The 24,133-nt window shown below is 44.9% G+C and overlaps 1 protein-coding gene across 4 annotated transcripts; it reads right to left on the bottom strand.

The window, feature by feature from the left end:
- Positions 1-621: 621 nt before the first annotated feature.
- sytl5 (synaptotagmin-like 5) lies at positions 622-24,068 on the bottom strand. 4 transcript variants are annotated; one of them, XM_057044625.1, is made up of 19 exons: positions 23,910-24,025; positions 19,335-19,390; positions 12,257-12,600; positions 11,961-12,176; positions 10,313-10,425; positions 10,110-10,227; positions 9,623-9,766; positions 9,120-9,228; positions 8,889-9,018; positions 7,781-7,881; positions 7,206-7,295; positions 5,896-5,961; positions 4,555-4,733; positions 4,095-4,197; positions 3,779-3,940; positions 3,586-3,694; positions 3,123-3,261; positions 2,584-2,792; positions 622-2,494 (listed from the first exon to the last, which is right to left on the bottom strand). In XM_057044625.1, the coding sequence occupies exons 3-19, from the start codon at positions 12,373-12,375 to the stop codon at positions 2,352-2,354; spliced, it is 2,250 nt and encodes a 749-aa protein (XP_056900605.1). In that variant the 5' UTR covers positions 12,376-12,600; positions 19,335-19,390; positions 23,910-24,025; the 3' UTR covers positions 622-2,351. The 4 variants fall into 4 exon arrangements, with proteins under 4 accessions (XP_056900605.1, XP_056900597.1, XP_056900612.1 ...); XM_057044617.1 differs by lacking the exon at positions 19,335-19,390 and having other exon boundaries at positions 23,910-24,068; XM_057044632.1 differs by lacking the exon at positions 19,335-19,390 and having other exon boundaries at positions 9,126-9,228; positions 23,910-24,068.
- Positions 24,069-24,133: the final 65 nt, after the last annotated feature.

The following is a 24,133-nucleotide window of genomic DNA, read 5'->3' as shown; positions in this document are numbered from 1 at the left end:
AGATAATGAATAAATATGACAAAAAAACATCTGGATGAGCAAAAGAGGCTGCCTGGCCGTGCGCTCGCCTGGACACATTTGTTTCCCTCTGCGTAACCTGCAGTCCGGAGGAGCCATTAGCAGCTACTCTGTGGCGCCTGGGGACCAGAACCAGATCTGGAGGCTCCCTGGAAGCAAAATTACAGGTGGAGGGTGGGGGCGGGGTGGTGAAGCTGCATCCAACAAGTACGGACATGAGGAGAACGTGCAACGCTGCAATTTTAACCACATAACTGGTTGATTTAAATTAAAGCTTAGAATGTGTGTGGGAATTCCATCAGCTACATATTTCCAACTGTTGCAAAGAAAAACACTGAGCTACCTGAAATCCCAGTGATGAGAAGCTAAACTGTAACATGAATGTTTACAGGACGTACGTGACCACTCGGTTCAGACAGCTACATCTTCATATCTGTATAAGTGTGAAATAAGTTAGGAACTCAAATGAAAAACAATCTTCTTTTTCTGTCTGCGTCTGTAACAAAAATTTCAATGTTAAATCTGCCTTTGAAAAACGCAGCTTAAATCAATACTCCAGTGGTGTCAGACTGTCATTTGCAAACAAACAGGAAACATTACAGATTATGCAAAGTTTTGAGTTTATTTCAAAATATTTCTGTAACACATTTGGGACAAAAAAGGGGGAAAAAACAGTTTGAATGTGGTGAGTTTGTTGCTTGGACACCAGACACAATAGAGATTGTACATGCTGTTTATTGAGCCTCTTCTGTCTGTAGCTATTGCAGAAGCCTCTTGTCTAAACTATGTTGCATGGTCAGCACGTCACTATTATTACTACAAACTTGCAGTATTTACCTGCCATGAGGCTTCAGAGTTTGTGTGCCACATGAAAAACATTAGTACTAGGTCGAACTTCAGGGTGACTGTTGTGAGCCGTCACAAAAGGGGACAAGACGACTCCCCCTCGCTCATCGTCAGGCTCGCTCGGAGATAAATGATGCTGGCAGCACCGACGCTGACTCACACCAACATAAGTCACCATCACTGGGTTCATGGAATGTCACATTTCACACATAACACTTCCGAGGCCACAGTGACGTCATTATCAGTGCATTACACCACCTAATTTGTTCTTCTACCACTGTTTTATCTAATACCATGCAGTTCCTGTTATTACACCGATAAAGTGCTACATAAATTCACATCAGAAGTAGTCTAAATAGGGTGTGTCTGCATGTGTTTGACAACCAGAGGTGGAAAGCAACAGACTACGAGTACTCTTGTTTGAACAAGCGTATATTTTTGTCTTGAGGCATGATTATGTTTTGCTAATTGGCAGAAACTTGCCAGACCTTAGGCCACCATAACCATGAGGGTACATTTGAGGACACCAGCACAAGGAGATATTTGCTGTAAGGTTACAAAGCAGTGACAACGTGCACGTATGGGTGAATGTTCTGCACCGCAGTTCCGCCTGTTAGCAGACTTGCTAGCTGTAGCAGGAGCAGCATTCAGCAGTTCACAACCTCTCATCAAGGTCCATTAATCCACTTCTGTTTTATTCTGTATCCATCTGTCTCTCATTGTCATCATTATTTCTCAGAGGGCATGAATGTTTCCGTGTGACTCTCGAAATTCAATCAGTTTACTCTTGGAGTTTTTATATTTTTGTAACACTACCACGATTAAACATGAGTAAACATGCGACCCCCGTGGCAATAGGGTAACAACGCATTAGTGCACTGAAAGAACGACTTAAAGTTCAGCTCTGTTCATTGTAAATCCTGCATTAGCGCAACTAATTTAAGTTTAAGTGCTTCTCTTTGATGAACATTAAAATGAATTCATGATGCAAGGAAAAACCTCAATAAAATGGTCACCTTTCATGCCAGGAGTACACACTCTTGTCACTTTCCACCTCTGTACGCGAATGTTTCTGGGAGACCGAATCTCAGCGTCCTTGAGTGCTTCATAGCACAATGCAGCTCTGTTCATGAGGATAAGGGACGTCACCATGTCGACAATGATCATTCCTCTTTAATGCCCTGCGAATGCTCTGCTGAGATAGATATCAATCACTGGGATGGGGATGAACGGCCAGGATTCACACTGTGCTTATTTTTAAACATACGACACATTTGTATGGCATAAACGGTAATGCTGGGTGAAGACGAGATGTGACGAGTGTGTAAGGCATGACTGGCTGCTGTGAGGGGATCTGATTCATTGCGGGGGAAAGACGCAGGGAGAGGAGCAGTATCTGTTCCTGTTAAACTTGGACCCTTCGCACTTTTGTTTTCTCTCCACTTTCGCTTGTGCTTGTCTTCCCCTGTCTGGACCTCGGGCGCAGCTCATGTGCTGCACTTGCGCATGCTGGATCGAAGGAGCAAAGTGCACTCCTGCGGAACCTCTGGGTTTTCGATCATGCGTTGCCACGCGCGCTGCTCCTCCCCAAATGAGTCCATCCAGTCTACGTCTTTCCCATAACTTTGACCTTGAGTGGAGAGGAAGTACAAAGGTATTTGCTTCATTTTGTTGGAGCCAATCTGAATGATGAGATTAGGAGAAATAAACTACACACACCTGTGCCAGCTCCAAGCCTGACCCCTCCCAGGAAGACGTTGCTGGCGAGGGCTTCTTTGTCCCACACAGTGAGCTCCAGACAGACATTATTGAGATCTCCGGGCTGCAGGCCGCAGTAGGTGAAGGTGTGGTTCCACTGTGGGTTCACAGTGCGTCTCTGCACCTCCGTCTTGTGCTTGGTTGACTTGTTGGTGTCAGGGAGGAGGTATCTGTAGAGGAAAATCAATGTACTATTGTCAGACATATAAGGGGCGAACACAGGAGAGCAGCAGCTATAAGCTGCTGGCTGCAGGGAACGTGAGGAAAGGGAAGAGATTAATAGAACAGGTAGAAAAGTAAATAACAGAGAGAACAACAGGGAGGTCAGGACAAGCAGGAGAGGGAAAGCCCAAAGAGAAAAACAAAAGACAGACAGACAGACAGACAGACAGACAGACAGGCAGGCAGATAGATAGATAGATAGATAGATAGATATAGATAGATAGATAGATAGATAGATAGATAGATAGATAGATAGATAGATAGATAGATAGTCTCACCCTTTGACAAAAGGATCAGAGGTGCCTCCAGACTTGACAGCTGTCAGGTTTTTTGCTCCTTTAATAAGCAGCTCAACCATGCCCCCTTTAGGCAGACTGAAGCTGCTGGCCTTCCGGCCTTTCAGGAACCCTTTACTTACTGACGTAGGAGGAGGTGGACAACAAAAAATGCGCTGTTCAGGGTTAAGCATGTCTGAAGACACAAAGACTAATAGAAAACTCAAGAAGTCAGAATATTGCTCAAACAAATGAGGGCTGACTAATAAAACAATGGCTCAAATCACGCAACCAGAACCACATATAAGGCAAGAGTATAATCATAAAGCCAATTGGTGAAGACTTTATTGGAAGAAAATCCTACATTTTCACTTTGATCTTTGTAAAGTATCAAACATTGCCACCAGTTAACTATCCATCAAGATGTGGAATATTTCTTTAGGCAGTAAGAACATGAGGACTGTACCTTGCACTTGGTCCAGAGGAAGCAAGAGGTTCTTTTCTGCAGGTATATACTTCAACACCACAGTCAGTTCTCCTTTGTACTGCATTGTGGTGTCTATATTTTCCTCTATCTACAGAAAACAAGACACTTACAGTTTTTTTCTGAGTGTGGATAAGAAGTTCAGGATGTCAAAAGGGCTGATTTGAGGCCCTACCTTGGGCTGCAGCGCGTACCACTCCTCTATCTGGGTGTCAAGCTCCCAGGTGTCGAAAGTCAACTCCACCTCTCCCAGGAATCTGTTCTGTCCGAAGCGATCGTGGTGCCACACAGAGACCTGCAGACTTCGAGTCTCCAGCTGAGAGTGGCTGATAACATACTGCGAAAAAACCAGGAGAAGCCCTCCACACTTTCTGCTAGCAAACATGTTCTCTGACACTAAACGCACTGATGATGATTGCAAGAAGCCGAAGCTCCGCGTCTGAAGAGAAAAAACGGAACAAAACCTACAGAAGGACTGTTCACACACTCACCCTCAGGTTCTCGTTGAAAACAGGGTTGATGGAATTGGACTTGATGCTCGTCTTCCTCTTGCTCTGCCGGGACGTATCTGGCAGCAGGTATGTCTTCACATAGCTAACAAGGAAAACAGACTCAGTCACAGGAGCCATGAAAGCTCTAATTATAGGTCGCACGACTAAATCTACAGAACATAAAACACGCAGCGCAGTGATGAAAGGCAAAAAAAACCAAACACCCCTGACCACCCGATAATTGCAGTATTGAGCTGATTAAAGGATTAACTTTTTATAGAACACATTATTTTCCAGCAGATCTGGTTTACAGGGCCACGGTTTTATTGGACTGACTCAGGGTTTCTGTAATTAAATATTTTATTGGACATGTAGGACCTATTTGAATACCTAAGGTGGAAAAGGTTTGCATAAAAATTAAATAGTGTGTGTGTGTGTGTGTGTGTGTGTGTGTGCTTACGCGTCAGTGCGTTGCTTCCTCTCATCTCCAGTGGCGAGGTTGTGACACTCCTTTACCAGAATGTTGAGAGCACCAGTCTTGTAGCTGTAGCTGATGTTCAGCAGAATCTCACCACTTACTCTGGCGTTGCCATAGTCACCGGTATCACTGTACATGCTCATCATGCTGTTTATGCTGCTCTGTAAGGCAATGACAGAAGATAAGGTGAAATGTGCCCGAAGGTCAAGGAATTTAAAAAAAAGAACTGGGTTTGAGGAGTCAGAACTAAAAAACAAAAACAGACACGAAACCTCGAGGAGAAAGACTTTGTGACGCATCAGAGGATTCTGATGAAATGGGTTCCACACTGAAGCGCTGCAGCCGTCTGCTGCGCTGCATTAAACACTGTGGCTGTGTTGCTACGAATTGTGTGGTACGGATGCTAATGAGGGCAATAAAATCCTCCAAATGGATACCCTGTGTGTGGATGTTTTCAAACTTATCACAATTTTGTGTTTGTCCAGCATTCCAAATTAAAAACCCCAAAAAACAAGTCACAACACGACCAAAATCACAGATAGTTCCAAGGCTGCAATTAGCAGCTGTGGCAGACATTAGCTAGTCAGAATATGTTTGTCTGCTAATTGTCAAAATAATTGGTTACTGTTTTAACTTGATGTTTTCTTGTGGCCACCTGTGCGAACACACTAGGGTTGGAATATTTCTAGAACTGTTTAAACTGGCAAACAGCTGTCTGAGTCTCTCGGTGTTTGGAACAGCAGCTCATTTGTAGCTGCTGTACAAAGGACATTTTGACAAAACATTGCCTGGATAAAGTATTTTGTAATTGCAACTACTGTTGTTTTAGATAGACCAAAAAATAAAAAGCCTATCTAGTGCCCCCACAGACTCTGGGAGCTGAGAGCTTCGCTGATTTATCCACAAAAACATGTTTTTTCCCCCACATAAGGCCTGTCTAATGTACCACAAATGTGATTTCACTTCATTCTGTTCTTAAAAGATGCGTACACGCAGCACATGCCTGCACACGATAATAAAAAACGCTGTCAATAATAGATGGAAAAGACGAACATGCATAATGCAATCAGAAGGAAAAAAAGCAGAAGCATCTCCAAAAGCAAATCTCATAAATATCTTTAATCAACAAACACTGTTACTGCAGCAAGCTGCTCCTATTGTAGCTTATATGTAGCTTTTGTAATCAAACACCAAACCCTCAATAATATCTGCAGCAAATTTATCAATATTGTGCTTATCTTTTGTGTCTTTGCTGCATCTCCACAATTGTGTTAAAATGATGAATCAGTGCATGAATGAAGCTGGATGGGGGGGTAGACTTACAGTCTCTGCATCCGAGTCAGGGATATTAAGGTACCCCCATCTCCTCTCAGAGCCAGGAGTGGAAGACTAGACGAGGATTTCAGGAGATGGAGATAAACAAGAAGAAAAAAGGAAAGTGGGCAAAGGCAGGAGAGAGGGAGGGAGATCTGAGTTCCTGATGTGTTAGTTATAGAGGCAGACCCCAAGCACAGCCCCCCAGCCCCCAAGGAGGGGCTTCAGAAACTACATTACACACGGTTACCATGGTGATTATCAGAGGAAAAACCAGAGAGATTACAAGTCATCTGGAATTATTTGTGAAATCAACATGGCTGCAGACGGGGCAAAAGTCAGAATGAGAAAGAACGAGGAAGAGAGGCAGCTGCTTGTGGTGCGTTCAGAAATATGCCAGGCTCAGGCGTGTTTGCATTAGCTACACGCTCAGGGCCGTTCGGAATAGACCGGCATTCTGTCATCACCTGCAAGTGCATATTTGGGATTTTGATTTCAAGTATGTCTCCAAGTAATAATCTTTTCATTAACGGTCTAAAAAAGAAAGAAAAATCCCTGCTGGGCCTTGGAAACTGGCAACTGCTGCCTTAAATACAGTAAACATGAGGAATTCTGCTAAACATTGTAGTTTCATTCAGCCCAAACTCTCCATAATGAAACTTCGAGAATTTGGGAATCGATGACGAAGTCTGGAATCGTGGCGGAGGCAAATCTGAAGGCGAGCCCTCATTCCATGGCTGAGCGGCTCGGGCCGTCGCTGTCAGCGATCCTATCACACCACGATTAATGCCAGACGTGGCAGATGCCGCGTCTGTTTACCGGTGCAGGTTTTAAAATTATGCACGCGGAACCAGGAACATGCTGTGAGTCACTTAAAGGGCTCATTACCGATGCATAACTGGATACTTCACGAGGTTGTGGGGAAGATAATCAGACAGGCCCTCGGTGGCAACGACCTGGGACAGTTTAATACGTGATACTGAATGAAACACTGTAGATTTACTGTATATGTGTTACACTGATACAACTGCCTCATTTGCCACCCAATGCCTGGCATTATTATTATCAATATTATCATAGTCAGGTGAAACAACCCTCAGGTATTAAGATAACAACCTGTGTTTATGTAGGCTACTACAAGTCAGGTTAGTTTGTGGAAATGCAGCTGTTTTTCACCTGGTTATGACGCAGGCTGTCCCCAGCGTTTACACAGCTAACAACACAGGCACGTCACGAATAGGGTGATGGCGTGTGTGTGTACATATTTGTGCTGAGAGCATACAGGATTTCCCAGAATCTCTTTGGGACATGGGCAGTACCGTTGACAACGCGCTGCTCAGGTGCCGGTCATCAGTCTTATTGTGAGCCGATATCAGGGCATCGATGTCCTCCTCCTCGTCGGAGAACTCCTGCGGAAGACAGCATTTAGGGTTAATGAAAAGGCGGACTGCCTCCGGGAAGCTGGCCAAAGCGTTGCACACAGCAGCGCTGCGTGGGCGCAAGCGGGCATCTTCTGTAAATCTGATCAGACAAGTCCGGATGGAGCGTGGTAATTTGTTTACTCGTTTCTCACACACAGTCACAATGTCATCGGGTTTACAGTAAATCGGCTCACGTGAATGGACCAGCGGCTTCAAACTCCTTCAGACACTCAACACCCATCATCAGCTCCTCCTCCTGCCTTTAGCTTTCAGCTGCTCCGGTTATATTAACATGAAAATGAAGCATTATTTTGAAGCCATCGTCACTTTGATTTAGAATTACTGCTGTTTTTTCTCCTGCTATTACCATGTGTGGTATGAGCAGAGTCCCTGTGTGTGTGCGGGCGTGCGTGTGTGTGTGTCCCTGTGCGTGTGTGTGGTTCAGCCGTAGGGGAAGAAGAGATGGTGTTTACCGTTTCATTGAACCCGGGGACAGAACGGCTTCTGAGGCTGAGGGTGTCGTCGCTGTGTTCAGAGCCAGGCCCCAGCAGATCCACCTCAGAGCGACTGTGATCTGGAGCAGAACAGAGACCTCCATATAATCAAGCCCTCGTGCCTTTTTCCAGTATTTGTCCTCAAGCTCCTCTGCATTTTTATTACTTGGTAAGCAACACTTATTCATTTATTCAAAATGTCAATATTGGGTCTCAGTCGTGTTCCCGCGAGCTACCAGCGAGAGAACGCGTGAGGTCAAACAGCCAGGAAAGCTCAAGTTCAGCCACAGCAGCATAAACACTGGTGGCTTGCAGGCAGGCGTGAGACTAATGTTTAAAATATGAGGGGTGAGAAACGCAGCAACAGAATGTCCGGAACAAATCTAATAAGCTTTTGACTGATAAAGTTAGACCGTGAAAAAGGAGGGACAGCTCCAAATTAGGCAGGTCATAGCATTACATCATTAAGGCGCGTGGAAATCATCCCCAAACGGCTGTAACTTTATATACGGTATGTAAATATATGCTCTGACTTTAATGGTAAAACTAGGAGGAGGAGGAGGAAGAGGGGGTGGGGGGTTTGAGCCCCCGGTTAGAGTGGTCAGATTTGTGTCATCGGCTGTAACGAATGCAGCTTACACTGTGTCCTACACGGGGGTGTGAGCTGGGTAACTGTCAGAATATTTATCACTGCACGTACAGTGACTGCACTTGTTCTTTTTGTGGCCTTGCCCTTAAAAACCGTGAATAAAACATAACCAGAAGAAATAACACTGGGAAAGAGTTTCAGTTAAAAGGCCATTAATGGCAGCGACGGGAGTCGTTGGGAGATCAACGCGCTTATTAGCTGCTATTATTCAGCGAGAGGCGGAGCTGAGGTCAACCTTCAAACTGATGACAGTATTCCAGGATGAAGTATTCCAATAATCCGGCCTCTTCCCAGCAGAGAAGCGGCTCTTTCAGGTTAATTAATTAACATTACGAACGCTAGTGCTGCCTCCAACACATCTGTGGTCTTTGCATGTGATGTGAGAAGCTGTTTGACGATATCGAGCGTGACAGTGAAGCCAGAGCTGCTGGTCAGTACCGGATGACCCGGACGCCCTGGAGACAGAGATGGTCGGGGTGCCTGAGTTATGCGTGTGATGGCTGGCGGCTCTTTTGTCAGACGCAGTGTCGCTGGAGTATAAGCTGGCGACACTTTCTGCTCCATCAGGCTGCATACAAACACAAAAAAGACACACTTCTTAACCATTCTAAGCTCTTTGAATAGAACTTTTTTGCCAGTGTGCTGCCAGTTGGTGCTTGTGCCGCTGACCCTGACCCTCCGGGTGTCGCTGCAGGAGGACAGTCTGTCCGGCGTTGTTGATCCCACATTGTTGATGACCGTGGGCATCCCTGAGGACTCCAACAGCCCTGAACTGTCTCTGCAACCCAGGAAGATGAACAAAAATATCTGAAGATCAAGATGCTTGAAAATGGGGGGGGGGAGCGTCCCAGAGGGACACCAGAATAACACAAAGAATAATTACTCGTGCTTAAAATCCTCTGAGCATTTAGAGAGAACACTGAAAAGGCAGACAGAGACTGACTGCAAGGAGACAGAAGCAGAAGCCTCAGTGCGATATGATCAACGTGTCTCAAGACTCACGTGGTGCCGAGTCAGCCTTTAATGTTGAATATGATGAATAAACTATTAAGTAATAACTGTATTTTGTTTGAAAGGTTTCCAAGTAGCTGCTGGAGAATAGGCCAACTGTTCTAATCAGCTTTAAGGTTGCATTACCGAGGGAGCAGAATCGTTAAAAAGCCGCCGGATACCTGGCTGATCGTGAACTCTGAGTGGAGCGAACGCTCCTCTCGCTGCGAGCATCTCCGTCTGACACAGATCTGACACTGGAGCTGTCAAATCCGTTCTCTGGCTTCACATTCAGCCGGTTACCCATTTTCTCCATCTTCCCCTTTCTACAAACACACACACACACACACGCACACGCACACACACACGGTCAGGCACACCCAGACACATGACAGGCACGTATAGTTCATTACTTTTTGTCATTCATTAAATATTTGAATTCAGTGCTTCCTGTGTGGTGACTTTAGGGGAGACAGTGTGTCTGAACGGGCTGAAAGATGTCAACATTTGCTGAACAGATCAGCCAAAACTTTAATTCTTCAACGGGAAAAAAAGAAATCCATAAAGCTATTGATCTGATATGAAAAACTGGCAAAACCAGAAGATTGCGTTTGCATTTGCTGGTTTGTTTGAGTCCCTTCTCCCAGCTCGTGTGTTGGAGCTGCTCACCCTCTCCTCCTGGCACCATCCACTACGCTGCGTATGGCGGATCTTTTGGATTTCGGAGTGTCCGTTGCCTCCAAGTCACTAGCCACCGACAGATTCTCTGTCGATTTGTTTTCTGCAGCTAGCCGTTCAAACACAGAGAGCGTCAGCAAACCGTACTCAGAAGCCCAACGATGGAGGGTTTTGGGACCGTGAGCCAAACTCACAGTATGGGATGCTCATGATGGTCTGTTTGATGGCGTCACTGCTGGGCACTCCCTGCTCAAAGCGCTTGGACCGCTCCTCCAGGAACCACTCTCCTGTTGCCACCTTCAGCTCCCTGCAAACACAGTCTCCACTGAGTGGATCCAACTGGCCTCCAGTATTTGTTTAAGACTGACAAACCCACCAAAGCCCCTGGGTCCACGGAGGCGAGTAATCATTCAGTGGGTGACGCCAGAGTGTCAACAAAGTTTGTAAAGTTCAGAAAGAAAAAAACTTTGACAAACTATTAATTACCTTCAACAAGAGTTGTTGCAGCTGGAGTTTGATCTTATCTGAATTTCGATTGATAGTTTATTGACCCGTCATAGAAAAATTGTTAGAACACAATCAGTCTGATATTTTCCAGGTTTTACCCAACTAGAATCAAGCATATTTAATTAAATGTATCATTATTTGAATCATTTGAGTTATTCACAGCGGGTTTTATCACATTTATTTCTCTTTACATCGACTGTAGGTGAAACAGCCACGGTACTAAATCCTGATATTTATTGGATCAGCTTGATTCATTCAGCTTTATTTCAAAGCAGATCTGTAAAATCTCTCTAAACCAGTTCTCTAATAATTGGAGGCAATAACAATATCAGAACATGTCCAGTAAACTCAGACGCTCAGAATACTTCAGACTTCAAGCTCCTGGTTTGCAGGAAATGGGTTACGTGCTCTCTAACAAAAGAAAAATGAGTTTGATCCATTTGTATGCACTGGCATTTACACAGTAAAAGCCAAAGCATGAGGGAAATCCTTTCCTAAACAGGACCAGACATGATCAAATGATCAGAGGAGTTGAGCAAAAAAGAAATATTGGCTGGTAAACAGCTTTAAAGTGTTCTGACATCCATTCTTTTCTCCAAAAAAAAAACAAACCTCGAGAAATTTGACCTTTACATTTTACATAAACAACCAGGATGACAAAGTAAGTACACTCATAAAACTTTCAACAATAGATAACGAACATTGCAATTTACATAAAACTAGAGGATGTGACGAGGTTAATGTTTTAAAAATGTTTTAAACTTTTACTAGAAATGCACCAAAGAACTAACTTGTCCAATATTTAACTTCCAGTGATGATTCTGGGGGTATCCAAATGTTCCTGTTCTATTCTGTGTCCCAGTAAAACAAGCCAACGAGGTAGCAGCCTCAGAACCAGCACCAGGACCTGGTTCTGAGGCTGGACCAGGACCAGGAGTTTCACTCCCAGAATGCAGCTTGGCCACAGCGACAGCGGTGCAGCAACATCTCTGCTGAGGGAAAATCCCAGGCTGCGTATTTACTTGATGCTAATCTCTGTACACAAGAAGCACCAACCTTCACCAAACAGAAGGTCACCTTGCCAGCCCAGTGCATCACCTGTGCAGAGAGGTAAACCTTTGCTTTGCTTTCTGCTCCCATAACCCACCTCGTGACCTCGATGGACTCCTTCCCTAAAGGGGAGGCCATATTGCTGCCCCCTACACAGTCACTGCTGTTTCCAATATCATTTAAAGTTCCAAACCCACCTATGAAGACTGGGCACACACATCAAATGGCACCAACACTCATGCAGCACACCAGTGGTTACCAGACCCGAATATCTGGAGGACTTACGAGATCTTGGCACACACGTTACACTTCCACTGGTAGGTGTTGGGTAGTTTAATGCTGCAGTCATTGCAGATGCGCAGCTGACATTCTGTGCAGAGATCGCCGCGCCCAAAGATCAGACCCAAGGCCTTGAGGCAGCGAGCGCACTGGCGCTCTCCAACCTCCTGTGGCCGATGGAAGCCTTTGTGTTTCATTTCCAACAGCTCGTTCTTCAGTCGCCTGTTTGACACAAAGAAAAGACCATCAGGGGAGCCATCAAAGAAGCAACGATTTCAAACGCTTTCAGATGGAGTCGCCACCGTATCCTCTTCTCCTCCCTCTTCCTGAGCTTCTCATCTTTCTGCAACACCTTCAGGATCATGTCTCTCTCGTGCTCCAGCAGAAAGGCGAAATCCAGGTCCTCCCCGAGCTGCTCCATCGCTCCCTCGGTCTAAATGCCGCCAGTGGAATCAGCCAAGTGGTTGCATGTAAGGGAGTCAGACCAAAGCTGCATCATGCTTCACAGTGCCACCCTCCCTCGTTTTCCAGCCTCATTCTGCTAATCGATTTGTTCTTTTTCACTTGGCATAATCCTTAATCCTTTTGCGCAGCGTTTCCTCCAAATCTCCTCCAAATGTTGAGGAAGACGATCCTCTCGGGAAACCTGCATGGGTTCAAACAAAGAGGGTAATCAGTGAAAGGCGGCTGACAGGTGACAAATTGAGCTGGATGGAACTCTGCTATTTTATATGCTGGTCCACCGATATGTGTGGAAGACACTAATTGAAACATTGCTCGTCACTGAAGCCATGGGTGGTGGACAAACTAAACCCAAATTAAACTGAGGACTGATATTGAAAATACAACATTTCTTCATTTCTAATGGCAAAGCCATTTAATTTCCTGGACTCATAACAAAGTTGTACTAATTATAATGCTGATTAGGACACGAGAATGCTGGCATGTTATCATTAGCACTTTAGCATTAGCGGCCACTAATGCTGCCACTAATGCTCTTTGTCAGTAATAGTTCCAGAACTACAACATGTGAGGCCAATGCTTAATTTCTGGTACAGACAACAAGTCTGTCTTTAACATCTGATTCCATCTGATGTTTAGTAAACACATTAATGCTTCCTTTCCATTAATACAGCCTGTATGAACACAACACCCACTCTGGCTGCCATTTTTGTGCTAAACGGAATATTTTAGTGATTATAATGTTTCTTTGACTTCTTCTGGATGAGAACATTTGGCCATGTTTATGGAACGTCTCATTTCATTCTGAAGCCTGTGTACCATGAGAACATCACAGCTAATATGGTGATTGATAGGGCTGACATTTCATGCAGACAGTCCTCGCCCCACCCTCCCTCAGGATGGATTGCAAACTCGTCAATGAGCTCAATGTTTTTGTCTCCACTAAACGTGCCATCTGAAACTCGCGTCATCCCGGCGCCACACTTTCTGCTCTTTGTAAGTAAAGTATCGTTTTGAGCAGAATGGGATGACTATGGAATACTTTCTAGAGCTAATTGTGTTAGCATTGTTAGCATGCTGACATTTAGCTGATAGTTGGCCGCCACTGTGTCTTCATTCAAGCCTCAAACCTTCGAAAAGTGAAGCAAATTTGGATTAGCCACAAAATAACTGCTCACTTTTCATTTGGACTATAATGATGATGCAGATCGTGATGAAATCACATGTCACATGTCACACTGCCGCCTCTCGTGTCGCCACTTTCCATGAAGTAGCAGTAATGAGCCACCAGGCATCATCTCAGCTCAATTAGCAACCAAAGGCACGTTGTGACATCTGTGGTGATGGAATCCTGAGCAGAACCGCAGCTGTGTCTGAGTCAAAAACAGCCCAACAAAGAGCCCATCAAAGAGCCATTAGATGAACTCGGGGAGAGTACATTCATTTGAGGGATCATTGCTGATTTACAGAAACAATTTTCAAAGGACAGAAATTCCATATTTATTAGCTAATATTTATAGAGCGGGTTCATATGATGGTCCACTGCTGAAAGTTGAATCAGCTGGTGGAGTAATAACTTTGCGGGTGTTTGGTCATATTCAGTCATACGATCTGAACTGTGACATCATCTGATTGATCCCTCTAAACTTATCATCCAAACAACCCTCAATACCCCTCCGGTCGCTCTTCTGTCTATCAAATGCAGCTATGAGCGTCCCACCAACTCCGGCCATAAATGCAGCTACAAACACCCGACTGTGCTTTCATGTTCCAGAAATATACTGACCCGGACAAGACGGATTCTGGCCCCCTTTTCCCTAAAATAAATTCAACTTTACACAAGAATTATACCAGATTCTTCATATTCTCCTGGAATATGCTCATTCCACAACAACTGGTGGACACGCTGAAGCTGCTTCAGGTGGCAGCTGGATTCTTGACTTCCTGACACAGCGGCAGCAGCCAGTCAAGGTGGGCAATAAACCATCCTGGACCATCGCAGACTTTCCTCCAGGCCCTGATCGGTTCGGCCCGCCGACCCACCACTGTACTGGTAGACACAACACCAACCACAGGGAGTCGGCTGACAACTCAAAGTGGGGGGGACAATAATGATTCTGCATGCAGGAGGGAGGAGGAGCTGCTCCCTGCATGGTGCAAATCCCATAACTTCGTCCATCCTTCTGTCTGGAATGTTGCCAAACAGCCACCAATGAACATCTATGGTGCTGTGGTGTTAAGGTCCTGGGAGTCCGAGCTCAGAGTCCCCCCCCCCCAGAAGCTCACCACCTTTTAAAGGGGCAAAACTGAAACCATCCTGATGCACTTCCTGTTTGGGAGCTGGGGGCTTACGAGCAAAAGCATCTCATGAGCCTGAGTCATTGGTGCCCCTCTGCCTTTCCTGAAGGAGATCTACGAGCAGCATCCACAGAGCTCCCTCCGTCGTCAGGGACCCCCACCATCCCTCTCATGGCTGTTGTCCCTCCTACTGTCTGAGAAGAGGTACAAGAGCATCTGCTGCACATCTGCCAGGATGCTGAGCAGCTTCTTTCACAACCTCTAAGGGGAGTAAATGGATTGCACCTCCTACCAACAAACACACTCATTTCCAACCCCCCCCCCCCCTTTGCACCTTAAGCCCTTTACAACAGTCAATCAACCTGCTGCCGGCGTATGTTTTCATATTGCTACATTTTTACTTTAAGTGTTTATTTTATCTAATTATTATTGATGCTATCCTAGTTGCACTGCTGAAATGGTATTTTCCCTTTAACTTTTAAATGACAATAAAGAATCTGAATATATATATATATATATATATATATATATATACATATATATATATATATGGGTGTTTGTGTCAGATTGGTCTCACTCCTACGTCTGGATACATAATGCCTTAAACTCCCCTGTGGTAATTCCAAGGATGCTGTATAATTTCCTCTTGAATCATTGATGTGACAGTAATAACTGTCAGGAAGTGTTTCTATAATGACCGTGTCTAATCAAGCGTAGACGGAATGAATTATTCATCATCAAGTCAAGAGTTTTTGGCTACTTGTACACAACAACGTCCAGGCCCAGCCTGGGTAACTATTTATAACGGCTCATTAAGGGGACCTGCTGCCCCACACGGCGCCATATTTTCCAACATTCATTCATCTCTGAGGACGAAGGTGACCTTGACCGCCGCCATCACCAGGCTCCCGCCAACACAGTAAGTATCAGACAAGCCCCAGACACAGCAATTGTGGATTCAACCAACACCTTAACCAACTTAAGCTGCAGTTCTAAAACCCTTTTTAGTCTCTCCAGATGTTCTTTTTGGTCCGACTTTCCTCTCCCCCTGATGAGCGTCTTCCCAGTGTTATTCTTCGCTCTAATGGTTTTCCCTCTGTTGTCCTGCCCAGCTTCCTGAGCACTGTTTCCTTTTCTGTGCTTTGATTGCCTGCTTCCTCTTTTGGTGTTGCTGCCACTTTCCTCTCACATTTTAGGAGGGAATCTAGGACATATTTGTGGTTTTTTACAATCCCAATTTTTGGCATTAATGCTGGCAAATAGTAAATACACACGCACAAAGATTTCTATCTTTGTGAGGACTCTCATGCATTCCCCAGTTCCTTACTAACCATCAGAACCAAATGCCTAACCCTTAACCTAAACCCAGTTCAAACGTGAATTCTGAAACCAACAATAACCCTCAAACAGAGGATCAGATTAAATTTACAAGTGTGGCTCAAATTTATTGTGCTTAAGTCTCCAGGGGAAATTGTGTCAAAGAGCTGAAGAAAGCAGAGCAGAGATGTTCTGGAGCCACACAGAGAGTTTAATGGTCCGGCTAATTCCTCAGGGAGACATTACAATAATCGCAGGTATTACGAGCATCAAAAAGCCATAAAAACACAGAGAGACATAAAATCTGATTGTTTTTACTGGAATAAGATGAAACATAGATTGTCGCAGATTAAAGTGGGAGGAAGGGAGCTATTACATTTATTACTGGCCGGACTTTCCCAGATCACCTTCAGTGACATTCCCTGTATGGATTCTGTTGAAGGAGGCTATATAATCTTAAAGGAAATAAAACAAATGACACTTTTCCCACTCTCTCATCTGTAAATCTCCCCGCGGGTAACCCGCTTCCTGGGATCAGGTATGGACCTGTGAAGGCCGAGGTGAAATCAATAAGCAGCCATCATCTTCACAGGAAGCTCCAAATGACATGTTATAGGAGGGGGGAGAGCCTTCCCCTGAAAAGGTGACCGTTTTTGTTTCTCCCCCAAGAGGAGACAACAACAAATCCGACAGTGCGGCTGCCTGTTCGGGCCCCCTGCTGGACAGTGATGTCACAGCCTTCGAATCCATGTCAGGGACAATCAGGCTGTCTGCAAATAAGCTGCTCCCCCTGTTCAGCCTCTGGACTCTGGGTAGCAGTTCGGTAAGCTGTTCGCACAGATCTGTCCATCAGAATCCAATTTGAGTCCCTAATTATTTGGTTCCTCAAAAGTAATGGACTGATGTTCGAGGCTGATAAGAATGAGTCACCTCCTTTAAGCCGGCGCCAAACAGAGAGGGCACGACGGTGATTAAGGTTCTGCCTTCTGCAGGTTCCTCCTTATGTCTTCCAAAGTCGGTTCGTGTTGTCAAACGCAGCAGGAAGAGGGCTTATTTTCACCAAGGCAGCTGTCAATACATTTACCTCAGTTTTCCACAGGCTCCACATTCAAACACTGGGCACTGGGCAACGGACGTCTCTGTAAAGTGTTTCGAACTGAGGAGTTCAGCGTTACGGAGGCTCAAGTCACCACGGCTCACAGCTAAGGTCAATCTAGGTTAGCTAATATAACTATAGGCCAAATGGAGGAGGAGCGGGGGAGGTGGGGGGGTTGGCTGTGTGATTTGAACCCGAGACCTTCTTGTGAGTTTGTCAGCAGCACCATCAGCGACTGATTTATCCCTTAACAAGGTCATAGTGGCGCAAAGCTCCCTCAGGAACATATTCAAGTATGTCTCTTTGTGCCTTAATGCATTTTCAATTCTTCCTCTCTGTAGCGCTAGGAGTAACCTTGTGGTTGAGACGTAAACCCATCCTGCCTTAAACGCAGAGCAGGGATCCTTTAGTCTTACTCATTGTTACAGGCTAAGCTAAGCAAAAGAATTGCTGCCTGATGTGAGTGCGTGAATGCTTCTCTCAGCTCTGTTTCAGGGGCTTTTGTACTTGCTGTCACTGTTTAAGAGCAAGTCCTGCTCAGCCATGACTGCCATTTAAAACACTGCCCTTCGTGTTGCGGCCTCCGTGATATTGTGTAACTCTCGCAGGAGCCGTGATCAGTGATGATCAATGCTGCAGACCTGCAGAATCCCCTGCAGGGCTCAATGGAGCAGAAAATAGGAAAAAGAAACAAGCCAACGGAGTAAGCTCCCTTTGAGAACCTTAGCCTGAGCCCCCTGTCAGCAGTCCTCTCCCAGCTCCCAGCACTTCCCCTCCCTCCACACATTTTCACCCTCACTGAGCACTCCAGTGCCATTGCTTATTTTCTCTGCACTGATAAGATGGTTGTGTCACTTCACATGCTAATTAAGAGGAGAGGGCAGCGTGGATTCAAGGAAAAAGTGATCCTGCTCCTCCGAGGAGAGCAGCAGAGCTGGAGAAGGACAACCATTGTGTTACCATCGGTGCCGGTCCAGTCTCAGGTGGTCCGGCTAAATAAGCTCTTTACTTTTATTATAAATAAAACCGGGAGAAAAGGGAACATTTATATTTACCACCACTACCTGGCTGCTAACGTGATGCTTTATTATTCATTCCAGAGCCTTTATGCTTAAAATTCTTTCGTAATATAATGAATGCTGGAATTATTCATGTTTTGTTCCAAAAAGCCAACTTGTATATGATTTATTTATTACACATTCCAGTAAAAAGAGAATTTCAGCAATGTTAAAAGATCCAAACTGTCTTTTTTGTTTATTGATTTTTCATTATAATTATATACATAAATGCATGAATACATGCAATTATAATCTCCTGAACATTTATCTCACAATTTCCCACAAAATATGTTTTAGTTTTATTTAAAATCTTGATCCCTTTCGGGGTCATGGGGAGGGTGCTGGACTCTATCCCAGCTGCATTTGGGTGAATGCAGGGAGCAACACAGAATGAGTCCCCAGCTCATCCCAGGGCCCCAAGTGGGGGTATGACACCTTGCTCAAGGGTACCATGGCAGTGCTCTGAAGGTGTTCTGGCACCTCCATCGTGACCAAAACACCTGCACCGGGGCTTGAACCTTCACCCTTCCGCTCCTCATCCCTACTTCCTGTTTATATATACAGTAGGGAACAACAGCGTGTCGCCTAATATGACATTTTATCATTGATTTCCCCTGACACATTATGACCTGGCTCTCCGCCCTCCCCGGGGCCTGTAGGGAAGTGACCTCTGGTTTAACACAAATGTCGCCTGATCCCTGTTTTGAGCCCAGACACTGAAACGTGAAACAGTCCAGGAAGTGCACTAAAGTGAGCCTCTGGTGCTTTTGCATGCCTAAAATGCCGACGGCTCCAGAATCTTTCACTCAGCAGACATTTAGTAAATATTTTGAAATTCATCACTGCCTGACATTCCACCCCCTCCGCTGCAGATAGTTTCCCTTTGTTTCCGATCCTTTTAAGTTCAATACATCATCAATAATCAGACCATCGGCGCTGCATCCGTGGGCTAATTAGATCCACCCAAACTGCAAAGTGGCATAATTGGCCAGCCTGCGTCTCCTCCACAGCTCCGTTTCACCAGAACTCTGCTGCTGGAAAAACACTCACAGGCTCTGAAAAATGAAGCTCTAACACAAATAATTACCGGGAAACAGCTTCCACAGAGCGAGGCTGCATTCAGAGGTGATGAAGATAATAGTTACACACTTAAAGAGGGGGTTCTTCCAGCATCAGATCTCATTAACCCAGTTTCAGCCAACGGCCTGGATGTACAGAGACAGAGGGAGAGATTCCAGTTAGAAGCATCTCTCTCTCCTCATGCAGATGAATATTTCATTTCACCCACTTCTGTCTAAATGATGCTCGTCTGCCTCAGAGCAGCTGCAGCACTAAAGGAAATCCTCTAAATCAGCCTGTGGAAGTGTAACTACGGCCAAACTCAACCTGAGTGGATTCTAATTAGGGGTCTTCTTCCTCGAGAAAAGCTTGATATCTTATTTGATGGATTGCTTTTTGCAGAAGTGAAATCTACATTAGCGTTTCAATTCCAGGACGGTGCACATTCCAAGCACGGCCTCTCTTTTTTACAGTTTTTTCCTCCTGTGTTGGTTGACTGGTGAGGCGGGAATATTTGGTCCAAATCAACAGCATCCAAAAACAATAACATATTTAGTGTTATTCACCCCAAAACACCTGGTTTCTGCTGCAGCAGGCTGACGCTGATATTTACCAGAGCTGCCGGATCACCGGAAAAGGCTGCAGCTCCGTGTTTCTGCATAACCCACAAAATTAATGAAGCCTCATCATGCAGGGAAACGAGTCTGTTTAAAGTTCACCGGTGCTCCAGAAAGCAGCAATTCTTTTAAAAAAGGTTCGTTTAAGGGGGATAAAGGTATAAAGACAGGGCTGAGTAATTTGGAAAGGTTTAAACTCTACAGTTGTCTTGATTTCTTTTTGCTGCTTTTTAAGCAAAATGTTAATTAATTGATTTATGTTTTTGTCATATTATTTGTCATATTTGTTATTATAAGCATGCTATCGCACAAATTATAGCAAACACAATGTCGACTCTCTCACCTTTGTCTGTCGGCATTTGCTAAAGAGTAATAAACAAACTCTTTTTATTGGAATACAAATAGATTTCTACTTGCTCACAGTTAATCGCACTAGTCAAATGTATGAATTATATCATTTAAATGAATCTGTCCATCTTTGACAGCAGCGCAACGTTAGCACAGCTAAAATATTCAATCATTGTAAAGACATAAACGGCTTAAAAATTTACATATTTAATGAGCCAACTGTTGTGGGTATTTCCCAGTGTTGATCAACAGTCTGCTGAAGGGACTTAAACAGTCAAAGACAGGGAGGGAAAAACACCAGCCGCCAGCACTTTCCACAATCTGGCAAAAAAAGCTGCTCTTGTTGACAAGGCAAAGCTGTGGCAGTGCAGCACTGCTGAATATGGATATGACTATACTCAACTCTTATTTATATTGTCAAAAATAATATAATAATAAAAAAAACACTCAAAGTGGTTTTGTGACTCTGCTGCTGCAGTTTCTGCTGCTTCCACAAACCAGTTTGAGCCGGCTGATTAAACAGCCTGGCCTTCCCGGCTATTGTCTCTGTATTTGATTAACTGGGCTGTGTCAACCTTTCAACCTGCCCTCCAAACAACCTGACCACACCGTTGTTGGCAAACAAGCCTTCGGTTCCAACTGTCTGATGTTGTCGTCAGCGGGCTTTTGCTCGGGTTAATGCTAGCAGATGGGCTAGCATCATCCGTTAGCATCATCCGCTAGCATCGGCCCTCCCCACACAGATAGTCGGCTGATGGGACTTCACTGGTTCCTGATGAAGCATCTCAAATGCTACTTATTGATGCAGATAATGCAGGCGGCGATTACAGGCCCTGGGTGGTCATAACATAGGTGATAACTTGATGGACTGGAGGATATTACATGTTGACATTGATCAACCTTTGGGATTGTGTTCGTTGCCCCCTGCCCCCCCGGGCCCAAGTCAACAACTGTCCAGACGTGTTTCCTTTAGAGAGGCCGACATGGTGGCATCGCCACCCGAAGGCAATCTATTATCCATCCAAGTCATTCCTCCCTGTGCTGCCTTCAAATTAGATTCCTGCTGTTCCCCCCCCCACCCCCCCCCCCACCACCACATCTGCAGTGTTACTCTGCGAATGGTCTTCCACTGATTGCTTTTGTTGCAGGCGTGATTGAACTGGGACGGCGTATCTCAGAGGGTGCGTGGGGCTACATGCTGCATACCAAACGGGCGCGCAGCACGCTTCAGAGATCCGCGGCATCTCCATCACCAGCGGGTGGGAGGAGAGGAAACCCCGCATAACACAACACCGTCGAGATTAGACATCAGTTAATGCAGCAGCAGCGCACACGAGCTTTGTTACAGCAGTGCAGATCATCAGCAGTCAATCTGAGGGTAATTGTGCAGATTATCTTGGATATTACAGAGGGTTGGCAGCTCCTAGCTGCCAATTTCCATCTCCATATCTATCAGGTTACAGCTGCAAAAGAAAATATAGGGAGGAATTCTAAGAGTACTGCCGAGATCAGGAGGAATAGATCAATAAAGGAGCCTTATATTCTTTAACATAGTTAAGATAAGGACAGGACGGGTTTGTTGTGCGTCATTAATGGGACATTTACATTAGTGGTAACTGGGTCAGTTGCAAAAACATGTAGCACTTTATACCTCAGTACTTTGTTTATGAATAATTAACCAAATTACCTTGTTCTTTATTTATATTTTCCTCTTCCAATTAAGATCAAACAATGTGCGTTGAAAACTTCACAATCTACACCCAGAAAATCATCTTAAATGAAACAGATCCAGTTTTTAGCTTAAGAAAGAACTGGATCTAAAAAAAACTTTAGCTGAAATGATGGTATTTATTTAAGTTCTTTAATAAAAATGACCTTTTTAAAGCCCGTTCATATTAAAGCATCTCAATCGTTATAAGGTCTTTACTTTGAGAAGCCAGATCTGGTACCTTGTGTTGTTGTTTTTCCAATTTCTTTGTGATGAATCACAGCTTGTTTTCTTTTTTTCCTGCTTATTTTTTGAGGTGTGTTTACTGCTCCCAAAATCCCCACCGACGGGTTAGGGTTGCCGCTTCTGGTTTGTTTTTTAAGGATGCCTGAGAGTTGTGCAGCAAGTTGTAGTAATGTCTGCTGCTAAAGTGGATGTGACACTCACGCGCACACGTGTGTGTGCGTGTGCGTGTGTGTCTCATTAGATGTGGCAGACATAGACCTGTAATGCTGTGTGACTACACTCCTCGGGGCTTCGTTCTGCCCTTGAAGAAGAGCTGTGCTGCATGAAGAGGATGAGCGGGGGAATCCCTTCATTCCCCGACTTCTCTTTACATTTATTGACCAATTTATTCTGTGTGCAGTCTTGAGTGTGAGAGCAGCAGAATCCCCGGGGAGCAATCTTCCTGTGACTGACAATGCAGCCTAAAAAGAGAGGCGCTTTAATGGGGAGTTTAAATGAACCAATTTAGGGAATTAGTATTATAGTTGGACATAATAATTTCCCACTTATGGTAGTTCTTATTTAAAAATACAAAGTTTTATTACAGAACCACGATGTGGGAGTTATATGGGGGTTATTTTGTCATTGCAGTTCTCTTCTGCCATTTGCAAACTTGCGTCAATAAATAGATGAGTAATTCCATGTGTTTAATAAAGAGGTTCACACCGTTGTCGTCCCAATCATATATTATTTCGGCGAGACTGAGGAGCATTTAAAATGCACAATACAACCCTTCTCCATCAAACCTTTAGAAAGATTATAATCAAACCAAAATGTCCCAGTGAAATTTAAGAGTTTAGCCCTTTAAAATATTGAAGTCAGTGGAACAGAAGGAACGCTCACCATTCTCACAGAGAATGAATGACAGAGGGATCCTTCAGGTGCGATCAGGGCATATATACGTATGGGGGGGACCCCGAAAAGGAAGGGAGGGATATACAAGGTCTGCCTGAGAGGGAGCACCTGCCCCGTGTTTGGTAAGGTAACATAAATAAGTAAAAACACATTTTGTGTAATTATACACAGGTATCTGGAAAGCCCCCGTTACACAAGGATAATTTTGGGCACTTCTGTCCATTTTAAACAGTTTAAGCAAATCAGTTTGGCAAAAGAACTAAAATGTCCAACTATGCAGCCATCAATTACACAGAAATGAGTCCCATGTCCACTGAGCTGATCCTGTTGCTGATCGGGGAAGCAGAAAATATTCAGCCCTGCAGGTTATTTGTTTCCTTTCCAGACCCTGGAACTCCTTCATAAAAACCTCCAAAGTTGTACAAACACAGATAATCAGTTGTTGCCATCGTTCTAAGGATTCTAAGGACGTGGACAGTCAACCTGTCCAAACTGTTGTATGCTTCCAGAGCCAAGAGAGCAACATAAGACCAAGTGTTTGAGTTCGGACGCACCGTTGAAACCAGCTGAGATCTAAAGGGGATTTTTGCTGCATTGCACCTGCACAAACGCCGCTAACTTTATTCGCAAAGTATTTCTTTCTGATGTCACAATCCAACACAGACCGGGTCGTGATACTGGACAGACTGGACCCGCGACAAACCCCAGCAGCCCCCACCGCAATATAAAGACTGATAAAAGAAGGAGAAATGATAGATGACACCGGGGGCTGTGCCATATGGCAGAGATAATGCAGCGATGCGAGGGTCTTGGCGTGTTGCTGGCTGACCCGCAGATCGGCGGTGGTCTTACCGGAAGGCTGCGGAGAACCTGGAGAATCAGGGGGGACGCGAGTCCGACGGGCGGGACAGACAGTCCGGAGAACGTGGACCGATGAGCGTGTCAGTGCGCCTCGGCACCGTCTGAAGGCGCAGATCCAGAGCAGAGCAGGGGTGTTCCCGACATGTGGGGGCGTGGCGTGTGCATGCGCGCGCCTTACAATGGGTTACGTATTTATTTGTAACAATGCGACAAAG

This window comes from Takifugu flavidus, chromosome 1 (assembly GCF_003711565.1).
Source record: "Takifugu flavidus isolate HTHZ2018 chromosome 1, ASM371156v2, whole genome shotgun sequence".
Taxonomy (NCBI): domain Eukaryota; kingdom Metazoa; phylum Chordata; class Actinopteri; order Tetraodontiformes; family Tetraodontidae; genus Takifugu; species Takifugu flavidus.
This window is presented reverse-complemented; position numbering and strand designations above follow the sequence as displayed.

What these genes read in the sequence shown, in the direction of transcription:
- sytl5 (XM_057044617.1), bottom strand. Translation starts at nt 12,375, where the DNA reads ATGGAGCAGCTCGGGGAGGACCTGGATTTCGCCTTTCTGCTGGAGCAC. An exon ending in TCCCCGGGTTCAATGAAACG is followed by an intron (nt 7,296 to 7,780) that starts GTAAACACCATC and finishes TGTCTTCCGCAG; the next exon opens with GAGTTCTCCGACGAGGAGGA. An exon ending in TGAGCAGCGCGTTGTCAACG is followed by an intron (nt 5,962 to 7,205) that starts GTACTGCCCATG and finishes ATCCTCGTCTAG; the next exon opens with TCTTCCACTCCTGGCTCTGA.